Genomic DNA, 12,661 nt, shown 5'->3' with positions numbered 1-12,661 from the left:
TTATAGTAGCTTTAAAAGGTCATTAATCTCCTAAGAAAAAGGCAGTAAGTAAATTCATTGTATCAAAGGAAAAGAACAATGGATGTCTTTCATTTCAGAATTTCGGCAGCCTCTCTGCCAGGAAATCAAGAGTGTCACCACAAAAACTATAACTATGTGAAGTACTATATATGTTAATTAGAATTAGGCCTTCCTCAACGTATATCTACTTCAAAACATCATGTTATACATGGTAAATACATATAATTTTATCTGTCATTTTTTTAAAAAAAAGTAAATCAATTAAAGGCTAGCTACAGAAGGATGATCTTGGCATTCCTCATTTTTAAGACAATTGAAAATGGGGGAAAAACTAACTCAAGGATTTTAAATTGAATTAACAAAAAATTAAGAATGTAATAAATATTGGCTAAATATTAATGAAGGTAAGAAATGTAGAACATTTAGTTAAGGTACACATGCAAAGTCAAACCCTGTATCATACCGTTGCCTTTAAATACGGTGTTATCTTTGTATGATTGTGATAACCAACTGTCATTACATTATCTCTTTTGGAATAATAATAATATACATGTATGTAATTATTCACAAATACAGAAAAGTCTGTTTTAGACTGTCTAAATTATTTGTTTTGTGTATACATACTTTGGTGGGATTTTCGTTTTACAAATGATCAAATGTTACCTAATAGAAAAATGTAAATCTGTGTATCACTTGGTATAGATATCCCCAAATAGGTGCTTTTGAAATAATTGAAAGGGAGCTTAATATGGGAATTCTGAGTTTATTAAATTTTTAATCCTTTGTTTTAAAGTAACAAAACTTTTTCCATCAAGTATCATTCATTCGTGAAGCAAATTTATTGAGTGTTTATCATGTGCTAAGAGTGGTTTTGAGTGCTGGGAAACTTAACAGTGCACAAGATAGGCATAGTTCCTGCCCTCCTGGAGCCTACATAATAGGGCAAGGAGATGTGGAGGTGTGCGGGAGCTTCACTCTCAGCCTTATAACAAAAGCAGTACAGAGAAGTAACCCAACCAGTTAATCTAAGAATGTGATAAATGCTACAAAGAAACAATTGCAGGAACAGTGATGGTGATGAGGGCTGCTTTAGATATGGTGGTCAGAGAAGGCTTATTTCAGGAGTGAAACTTGTGCTGAAATAAGAAATACTGCCCAGGGGAAGAAGCTTTCTTGACAGAAAAAATCTCAGTGTTAGAAATAGGTGCTGAATGGAAAAAGAAAAAGAAAAAAAAAAAAGCTTGGTGTTAAAACAAAGGAAGACAATGTGCTAAAACGAAAAAGAGGACTTAGGAATGAATCCTATCTGCTTTTAACATGACGAAGACCATTTTAAATAGTACTGGGAAATAGCTTCAAGGCAAGAAAGCGAATGAAAAGCTCTCTGTGTTTTGAAACTATGAGAGACCTATAATCCCAAACCTCAGTATGATGTGAAAGTGAATATCAGATTGAGATGCAAAGCTGGCAGACCATTATTCGTTGAAATAAGTGCATATTCTGATGAATATCAAGAGGACAAAAGCTCTCATTTGATTCCAGCGAGATAAGTTATAGACTTAATGCTAGAAGTTTCCTGGACCCAGATAAGCATATAGAAAGAATGAAGAGGGCAGGGCACAATGAGTCACACAGAAGAGCCATGTATGTGCAGGAGGAAGGTATTGAGTGTAGTATTTGGTGTAGTAAAAGGTATTGGGTGTAGTAAACTCTACCGGTTGTGTACATCCCTACAGCTTTTGATCTTAATTGACTGGGGAGAAGTCCAAGCTCAAATAAATTGTTTATACCTATAACTCTGATGCGTAAGGAGACTTCTTGCCAGCCTGGACACGGTATACACTCAACTTGTAATTGCTGATCCAGAAAGAATTTACTCAAAAAGAGCTATCACAGGATATATAAAATACATCTCAAGAACAAATGGGGAAGGAATGTGAAAAACAGGGCACAAGAAACACCATAAAAAATGTTTCCATCGAACAAAAGGAATCTGTGACCAAATATATTGCCTTAAATGAAAACAATGAGTGATTGCGTGAGTTAAACAGTTGCATGAAGCAGAGATGTTAACTGCTTGGAAAAGAGTTGGTGAAACAACAGAATGAGATGGAACATAGCAAAAATCTTTTCTTATTAGCACTGAACTGGGGAATCCCCTCAGAAATGTGACATAAAACTTAGAAGCTATAAACGGAAAACAGTAAAGACTGATGTGTTATCTATATAAAAGTAAAAAAAAAAAAAAAGAAAAAAGAAATTGTACATGTCCAAGAAAAACCTTTCAAAAAGTCAAAAGAAAAATGACAAGTGGTGGAAAAAAATTGTATTACATACAACAAACAATTTCTTTTTTTCTTTTTTTTTTTGAGGCGGAATCTCACTCTGTCACCCAGGCTGGAGTGGAGTGGCACTCTCTCAATTTCTTAACACTTAAAGAGTGCCAATAAGAGAAAAATTAGTAGTCTTTGAGGAAATGGGTAAAGTGTATGAAAACACAATTTAAAGAAAAAGAAATGTGATTCCTAGGCACATGTGAATATGATTGCCCTTATGGTAAGGAATTATAAATTAAAAACATAAAGGGGTACATAAATAGAAGGGATATGTTCTAATATTCAGTAATACAATAGAGAAAGTTAATAATTTATTGCATTTCAAAATAGCTAGAAAAGAAGAATTGTAATGTTCTTAATACACAGAAAATATAAATGTTTGAGGTAATAGGTACCACGATTCCCTGATTTGATCATTACACATTGCATGTAGGTATCAAAATATCACATGTGCCCCCAAAATATGTACAGCCATTATATATTATAATATATAGTATATAATATTAATATATATATAATATAGTTTTTTTCACTATAATGAGGATGCCATTTTTCACCTAGCTGTAGAAAAAGTAAATAACATTGATCACTATTATGGAGGGGCTAGGAAAATACCCAGTGTTACATAGCTGTTGCCTATGTGTGTATAAATATATATATTACCTATATATGTGTGATAAATGTGTACACACACACATATATGAGTATATATATACATTACATGTGTGTATATATATGTGTGTGTGTATATATATGTAAAATTTATAAGGGGAGCATCACTTTGGCAATCTATCAAAATATACATGAAAGTGCCTCTTAATCTGACAATTCTATTCCTAGTAATATATCCTACTGACATACATGTACATTACAAAATAATGTGGACAAAAACATGATAAATTTAAACTGTACTCTATCAGCAACTACATTAAGTGTAAATGATAAATATCTTAATTAAATGATAGAATTTGAGTAAAAATACAAGATTTGATTATATGTTGCCTATAACAATTACACTTCACATATAAAGAGGCAAATAGCTTAAATATAAAAGAATAGAAAAGTATATACCATGCTAACCCTAATTAAAAGAAAGGTGGGCCGGGCACGGTGGCTCAAGCCTGTAATCCCAGCACTTTGGGAGGCCGAGACGGGTGGATCACGAGGTCAGGAGTTCGAGACCATCCTGGCTAACATGGTGAAACCCCGTCTCTACTAAAAATACAAAAAACTAGCCGGGCGAGGTGGCGGGCACCTGTAGTCCCAGCTACTCAGGAGGCTGAGGCAGGAGAATGGCGTAAACCCGGGAGGCGGAGCTTGCAGTGAGCTGAGATCCGGCCACTGCACTCCAGCCTGGGCGACAGAGCGAGATTCCGTCTCAAAAAAAAAAAAAAAAAGAAAGAAAAAGGTGGTGTGTGCCTACGTTAATATCAAAGTAGATTTTGGAGCAAAGAATATTACCAGGTATAAAGAGAGTCATTTCCTAATGATACAGGGGCCAGTTTCTTAAGAGGATATAACAATCATAAAATTTGTACATCTTATAACAGAAATTCAAAATATAGGATGCAAAACTAACACTATTTTAAGAAGTAGACACTTATAATCAAATATTTTAACACTCTCTTTTTAACAATTGATAGAGTAAATAAACCAAAACTCAGTAAGTACATAGGACACTTGGACAATACTGTTACCAAATGAACCTAATTGTCAATTGCAGAACAGTCTGCCCAGCAACAACAGTATATACATTCTTTTTAAGTGCATACACAGCATTTGCTAGGATAGATATACTGTGGGCCATAAAATAAGTCACAATAAATTTGAAGCTATGGAAGTTATATGAAACATGTTATCTGATACAATTGTATTAAACTGTGATAATACAGATAAAAATAACTGGGACATTCTCAATTATTTGAAAGCTACATAGCTTACTTCTAAATAATGGATGTTTTAAAGAAGAAATCAAAGGGAAATTATTTTTAAGTGGATGATACTGAAAATGCTTAGAGGGAAATTAATAGCATTAAAGGATTATATTAGAGGACAAAGAAAGTATGAAAAATGACTTCAATTTCCACTATAAGAAGCTAGGTAAAGAAGAGCAGATATCCTGGAATAGGCAAAAGAAAGGAGATAATCACTAAATCCTACTAATATTACTCACCAAATTTCTTTCAAATCTGTCTACTTTTTGCTATCCCCACTGCTACTAATGTATAATTTACTTTCTCACCTTTGGTTATGGCTAGTCAGCGGACCATAGTGGGTAAGAGTGGAGACTAGGGTGACCCCCACTATGATGTGCTCAGGACTAGGGGAGAAGACTGGGAAGAGGCGGGGCTGGGTCCTGAGACAGTGCTTGAAACTGGGAATGTCCCAGGCAAACCAGGATGGATGGTCCCCTTTGTGTAGGTTTTGAAACCAGACCTTGGACTTGAATCCCTTTCTTATCACTTATAAAGTAACAAGTGACTGATCTTCTTGTGGCTTGATTACCTCTCCTGGAAATCAGTATTATAATAGTACCTACCTTAAATAATTAATGTGAGAGACCGGGCGCGGTGGCTCATGCCTGTAATCCCAGCACTTTGGGAGGCCGAGGTGGGCGGATCACGAGGTCAGGAGATCCAGACCATCCTGGCTAACACAGTGAAACCCCATCTCTACTAAAAATACAAAAAAGTTAGCCGGGCATAGCGGCGGGCGCCTGTAGTCCCAGCTGCTCGGGAGGCTGAGGCAGGAGAATGGCGTGAACCCGGGAGGCGGAGCTTGCAAGGAGTCGAGATCGCGCCACTGCGCTCCAGCCTGGGGGCAGAGCGAGACTCCGTTTCAAAAAAAATAAAATAAAATAAAATAAATAAATAAATAAAAATAATTAATGTAAGAATCAGATGAGTTAATGGATGTGTGAAGTACTTAAAGCATATAGAACACTGAATTTAAGTTGGCAGCGATGGCCTTGGTGATAGTGGTAGTTCTGGATGGAGATTTTTTTTTTCTAAGTTCTAAGCATTGGCCTCGTATGTCACTCCTTCTGGACTTACCTACATCAGATTTTCCTTCACATATACCAGAGTTATCAATTTTCTGCTTAAAATATTTCAGTGGCTCCTTAATACCCTTAGAGCAAAGCCCACAATTTATTATAATATCCAGCATTTACTCATTTTCATGATTCTCGTAATTCTTTCTTCCATACTTCACTGGTTTTTCTCTTCTTTAAGCCTTTGCATGTGCTGTTGCCTCAACTAGATTTTCTTTCCTGTGTCCTCCAGCTGTTTCTCCTGACTAAACAACTCCTGGCTCATTACCTTACCAACCTCAATTCCCAATTTCCCCGACCTCTCCTCCACACTTTCCCTATCAAAAGTAACTTAAGATGGCTTCCTGTGTGCTATATCTGAAGTGGTACTTATTATGTACATTATTCTAGTATATTGTGTTGTATATGTATTGTACTATATGACTAGGTTACTGATTTTTTCATCAGCCATCTTTGTGCTCATAATGGACAAAATATATGTGTAAGATACAATAGTGAAGGTTTTCCCAAACTCAGCACGTTCCTTGCCAGGATTACCCCACCTTCCCTCTACCCTCCTGTATCAGTGTGATTGGTTCCTCATAACTTAGTTCATCTTGAGCACCTAATAAATGAATATTATTCTGACATTCTCTTCCTTCCCTACCTAATGCATTTGTTAGTCATTTCTTCTTATCTTGTTAGCAGTTTTACTACTTTTTCTCATAGCACTGAGACCACTGCATTGCAGTTCATTGATTTTCCATTCTAGCTTGCAACAATGTCAAGTCTGTAGGTTCTACTGTGGGCACTATGCTAGGGTTCTGGGGCTACACTGATGACCAAAACCAATTTAGTCTCTCTTCTCTTGATGCTTACAGCTAAAGAGAAATAAAAAAAAAAAAAGACATTAAATAATGAAATATAAAATTGAAAATTTGATAGTGGAGTGGAAAAGAACTGTATTTGACATTATGAATGCATGTAATAGGGATTTGACCTCGAGAAGGTTACTCTCAAAATTGAAGATAAACTATATGAAGAGAGACAGGAAGTGCATGCCAGGCAGAGGAAACTGCAAATGAAAAGGCCCATGTGTAATCGTGTCTCATGAAGTCATTGAAAGAAGGCTAGTCTGGCTGGAATAACATTTGAAGTGACCCTGGCTGCAGTAGAAACTCACAAGAGGGGAGCTGTTGGAGGCATGTAGATTGTTAGGGTAGCCCAGGTAAAAGAGATGAAGAATTGAGGTAGTTTGGCCTACAGTAATGATGAAACTGGATATTTGAGATTTTTTTAAAAAGAAATATTCATTCTTGCATGATGATAAATTAGATATTGGTGGCTATTACATTGAAAGACTAAGAAAACAGTTTTAGAAAACATTATTTGTAAGTTTTTGGTGTGCATAACTGGATGGATTACTTCCTCTTCACTGTTGTATCTGCTCAGCACCTTGTTGACCCCACAGCACACATCAAGTAAATATTTGTTGAAAATGAATGAGCATTGTTGTATTTATGAAAAAGTTATATTCAACTGCAATATAAGTTACATGCATAGGAAATGCATTAATTAATGGAGTAAAGCATAATACTTTGTTATTTACTTTGCAATTTGAAAATACGTCAAATGAGATCTAGAATATAGTTCATCTTTGTAGTCTTTTAAAATAAAATTTGTGAAAGACGACCTTGTATAAACTGCAGTAATTTTGTGAGAAAAATGGTGATAAAATACTTCTAAATTCTACAGAACTCTTGATATTTTTTCTTTTTATTACGATGATCCCTAGAGTTTGTTTTGTTTTCCACTCTGCAACACATTTTAGCTTTGTCATAAGGAAATCACACTTTTTAGCACTGACTCAAAAGAATCAGAAAGGAAATTTTGAAATACAGTTTTCTTCAGTTCTGAATGCCTTTGTTAATTATGCTGAATTACACACACGCGCACACACACACATTCTTTATTGTTCAAAATGCTGTAATTGGAAATACAAACTGTTTGGGACCAGTATTGTACTTAAAGTAAGGAATTGAAACTTGTATAATTTTTTTTCTAATACTTTATTTTATTCTTAAAGAATTTATAATTAATACTCTAATGGTTGAATAATAAATCTTATAGCCACTTAACATTCAAAATGCTCATGTGTATGTGTTCTACAGGTGTGTTCTACTCCCTCTACTGGGAATGAAGCCTCCCCAGCAAAGCCTATACCTGCTTGTTGATTCTGTTGATGAAGGGTGTAACATTACTGAAGGTGAACAAACGTCTACCAGCTTATCTGGGACTGTTGCAGAACTTTTAGCTGGTCACCATGAGTTCTTTCCACCATGGCTATTGCTTCTCTGTTCTGCCCGAAAGCAGAGTAAGGCTGTTACTAAAATGTTTACTGGTAAGCATAATTACGTACTGCCATTCTCAAATGCTTTTCATTAATGCACTAGTTTCTTAGAGGAAAAGGTATGCAGTTGAAGATCTGCATGTTGCATTTGCTCCTTCTATCAGCTATTCTCAACTGTGCCTTTTGAAATTTACATAAAAAAGCCTTAGCATGTTTTTAAGATCATTTAAACATTACCTTTTTTTCAAGATTCTTTTCCTAAGTTCTTTAGTAAAGGTTAGGAGTATCTCATGCCATTATTTGCTGCTGTACATCTTGGGGCTGCATTTATTATGCTGTTGTATCATGATCAGTTTAAACCTTTTTCTGATGTTTCAGATTACAGTCTATATAATATATAAAAGTACAATATCAGAGTTTCTTTTATTTTTTCTTTTCTCTTACTTTTTTTTTACTTTTCTTTATTTACTACCATAATAAAGTTGTGGTTACTCCTATTAGATTATGTAACACACTCCTCTTTGTCTTGTGGGAAAAAAAGGAGTGTAAAACAAGGACCTATCACAGGATATATAGTGTAATTGGAGAGACATTAATTAAGTTAATGGTTAATTGGTCATATAACTTTTGAGTAGTTCTATACATTTTACAGTATGTTGAAATCTTACTAGTTTGTTAAAATAATTTTCTGTAAGCTGCTTTATTTCTTCTTTCAGGTTGTCCCTCTTCAATTCCCTTGCTACTAATGGCAGCACTTTTGGTTTTCACATATGACATTCTTTTTTGTTGTTATTGATAAAAATGGAGTTGGTAAAAGTTTAGTAATTTAAATGACGATAGCTAACACTTATATAGCACTTAGTATGTCAGGCGTAGGTAAAGTAGAAGCCCCTTTTGGCCTGTGTCACCATTCTTTTCTTTTCCTCATTAGAGAAAACCAGTATTATTAACTTATTTTATATGCTTTCAGCTCATATTTTATGTTATGTATGTTTATAGTTTACATAAATGAAACACTGCATACACCACCTTAGCTTTTACCACTCACTAGCCATGTGACTTTACACAATTTATATTCTCTGTGCCTCTGTTTTGTTATCTATGAAATGAGGATTATAATATTACTTTTCTTATAGGATTTTTGTAAGGTTAAATGACAAATTACATATGAAGCACTTAGGACAATGCCTAATACATAGTAAGTGCTTCAGAAATATATCGTTGCTATTATTCTTATTTCTCTTTTTTTTTAGCAAACATTATTTTTGAGCCTTATTCATTATAAATCAGTTTCATTGGTTTTAATTGGTAGATAGTACTCCTTCCCATCAATAAACCTTCTATTGTTTTTCGATTATCCTTTTCATGGACATTTACATCATTTTCAGTTTTTTGCTGTTACAAAAATGCTTCATGAACATACTTGTTCATGTATTGTGCACATGTACTGAAAGTTTATGTTATAAACATAGACTTGTAATTGTTGGATTATAGAGTATGTATATTTTGAACTCCAGTTAATTTTCTTTTTTTTTTTTTTTTGAGATCTTAATTATTTAAAATGTTGGGCTGTATATAAATATGACCACCTCTCTGTTCATGGTAGATGTGGAATTTTGAGGTAAAAATATAAGGATATTGGTAAAGGTATTAATACGTATTGTTAAATTGCCTTCCAAAAGGATATATATCATTATATTCCTACCTGAAAGTGTTGGGTGGTTTCTTTTTACTTGCACCAGTATTGAATTATGTCTTTTTTAAATTTGTCAATGTGATATATGAAAAATACGCTATCATTTTTATTTGTACTTCTTGTTTACTGTTGAACCCTTTCTCCCTTATGCCTGTTTCATCAATTTCCCTTTTTTCCATGAAATTCTGCTCTCTGACCTTTATGTTTTATTGGGAAGTCAAAGTTCTTTTCTTACTGATTTTCAGGACTTTTATTTGATATTTTTTCAATTCTTTGCATCTGTTTTCTTCAGCTTTTTAAAATTGTAATGATTATTATGAAGTATATTATATGTAAACTAATGTATTGTCCTTTACTATTCCGTATTCTTACTTTACCTTTAATGATTTTGCCCATATATAATTTTTTTTTACTGAAAGATATGAAATAAAGCTCTAACTTAAATAATTTGTAAAATCATAAATTTTCTCAGCAATTTATTGACTTCCTTTACAATTACTTGGTGATTTTTTTCCGTCATACATTAAGTTTGGGTGTGTGTACGTATAGATATGTCTGTGTGCTGTTACTATATTTCTAAACTATTCATCTACTCTTCTAAACTATCTATGAGCATTATTTTGCAAATAAAATATTGGGCTTAATTTTTGTAATTTTCTTGTACAATTACTTCCCAGCCCTCTTAGCCATCAATATTATTATTTTAAATTATGTATTTTACCTGCATTCCTCTAGGTTATAATATCATATTTTAAATTATAACTGTCAGTGATATAAGCCAAAAAAATTAAGATTTTGATAAAATTGCAATTTAAATAAGAAATAATTTGCTGTTTAAAATATGCTTTCTTTCTACTCATAAGCATAGCATATCTGTGCATTTATTCAAGTTTCTCCTTAGATTTTCCAGTTTTCCTTCTATGTGTCCTACACATATCTTTCTGGTTTTTGCTTATGCTTTAAGTTGAAATGTATGAGTTTCAAGTTGTATGCTTTTGAAATTATCATCATAGCCAGTAACATTAAGATCTTTACTATGTCTAAATTGGCTTCACCTACTCATATCTGAGGATTAAGCCTTTGGAAAGAGAGTTTTTATAACATTTCTGATGTATTCACCATACTGAGCATTAGCATTTTCATTAATGGCTTCAGATTAATCTAATGAAAATCACTTTGGCACTAAGCAGAATTTTGACTACAACTAGGATATTATCATAGGCTGATAGTTGTTAGGCCTTGTTACGGAACTTAAAGAAATAGCGGCCTATTTCAAAACATTTTGTGCACAAGAAATTAACCTTCCAAGATTTTTTAAAGATTATTTATGTGTTTATTTTATCTGATTATAAAAGTAATACAGACTCCATTTAGAACATATTTTAAATGACAACATACACAAATATTACACCAGAGGTGAAATAATAATTAAACACTCTTAACACGTTGTGTTAAATTCTGTATATGTTTCCCTTCCTAGTTGAGATCATGCTATATATCAATTTGATTTTCTGCTTTTTAAATTTAACATTGACAAACCTTTCAGGGTCACCATATTGTCTTTTTAATGGCTATTTAATGCCTACATATGTTATTTGTATATTAATATGCTGGCATTTGCTTAAATTTATTGTTATATTTTTAGGTTTTATTTTCATATTGCTCATCCTCACAGTTTCTTCATGATAATAAGTAATTTCAGTAAGCATCAATTTATAAATATTGGCACAGGTCTTCTTTTTTACTCTGTTTTCACCAGTACTACGTAATGCCATACCCTGACAAATAATTGAAGCAAGAATAGAAAATAATAGAAATGTTTCAAGTAAGAATAGAAAAGTTCAAGTAAGAATAGAATAGAAAAATACTTCTATTCAAGTAAGAATAGAAAAGCAATAGGGAGGTAGGTGGTCCATCATTTCAGTAAGTCATGTTTTTATTCCCCTAGAAGGTTTGATTATTTTTCAACCCTATCTTATGTTTAAAAGTGCTTTGATAGCAATATATTGTGTGTGTTCATAATAGGAGGATTACATGTGTATTAGTCAGAAGTTGTAATTTTAAAAAGTAATTATTTTCAGTACCTTAACTCAAGATATTTAAGTTGTTGATTAATAGATATTCTTAATTCTGTTTTAATGAACAGATAACTATTATTGATAATGAACATCATAATTTCTTCTGTCTAAATTCCATATTATTAAGTATTTAGATTAGGGGGAGATTTATTCTCTAAATTATAAATTCTTTGTAAGTTTTCTTTATGAAATTCTATACTTTCTTATAGAATTAATCCTATGTGCCTACTCCCTCCTCTATTCCCCTATCAAACACTTGAGTTTTCTTTCACAGCTTTCTGTTCTTGTTCCTATCTTAATGAAAAGAGCAAACTTGAAGTCAAACAAAACAATCAAAATTCTGATTGATCACTTTCTAGCTGTGTTACTGTGAGCAATTTATTTAGCCTTTCTGAGCTTTAGGTTTCTCATTTTTTAAAAATAGAAATATTTATCTCACAGACTTAACAGACAAGGAAGTTTATACAATGAGTACTTAAAGTGCTGCGTTAGAAATAGTTGACTCTCAACAAAGGTTGCTCTCTTTTATTCTTTTCTGTAGAACCATTCCTCTTACTGTGGAGTTTCCATCTTAATAATCTCAAGTTCCAACCACTACATCTTAGTTAATTAGGTTTAAATTTTAGATATTTATTCATAATGTTTTATATGATCTTTCATGTAAATAAGTAATGTAATATAAAGTATTACATTAAAATAATGTAAAGTATTACATAACTTCAGAAACTTTAAAACACTATATAATGTAAGATAGTATTATTTCTTAAGTAACTTATTTTATTAGCAATGTACTAGGTATTTCCCTTATCTAACTTAAATTTTTAAGTGAATTGATAAAGCCAAAAACAAATGAACACACAGAACAAGATTTGGAGGCAAATCGTCTCACATCATTGGTAAATGTAGATTGCTGTAAATTTCTAGGTATGTTTTGAACCCTCCTTTGGTGAAGAGTGAGTTTTTCATAATTGAAATTTATCTTTTTTTTTTTTTTTTTTTTTTTTTTAAACAACAAAAATTTATTGTCTCACAAATCTGGAGGCCAGAAAATCAGGGTGTGGATACTCTTCATCTATAAGTGAAGGCCCTTCAAAGCCCTTCTGAGGGCTATGAGGGAAAGATCTGTTCCAGGCATCTCTCTTTGACTTG

General features: G+C 32.9%; 1 protein-coding gene across 2 annotated transcripts in view; it reads left to right on the top strand.

Moving 5' to 3' along the window:
• Positions 1–12,661, top strand: part of ANKRD50 (ankyrin repeat domain 50) — a 51,042-nt gene that overhangs the window by 25,479 nt on the left and 12,902 nt on the right. For both annotated transcript variants that reach the window (XM_010389098.2, XM_030925554.1), the window contains one exon: positions 7,560–7,789. In XM_010389098.2, coding sequence (XP_010387400.1) covers positions 7,560–7,789 — 230 coding nt within the window. The remainder of the gene's footprint in view (positions 1–7,559; positions 7,790–12,661) is intronic.

Source organism: Rhinopithecus roxellana, chromosome 2 (genome assembly GCF_007565055.1).
Source record: "Rhinopithecus roxellana isolate Shanxi Qingling chromosome 2, ASM756505v1, whole genome shotgun sequence".
Classification (NCBI taxonomy): Eukaryota; Metazoa; Chordata; class Mammalia; order Primates; family Cercopithecidae; genus Rhinopithecus; species Rhinopithecus roxellana.
This window is presented reverse-complemented; position numbering and strand designations above follow the sequence as displayed.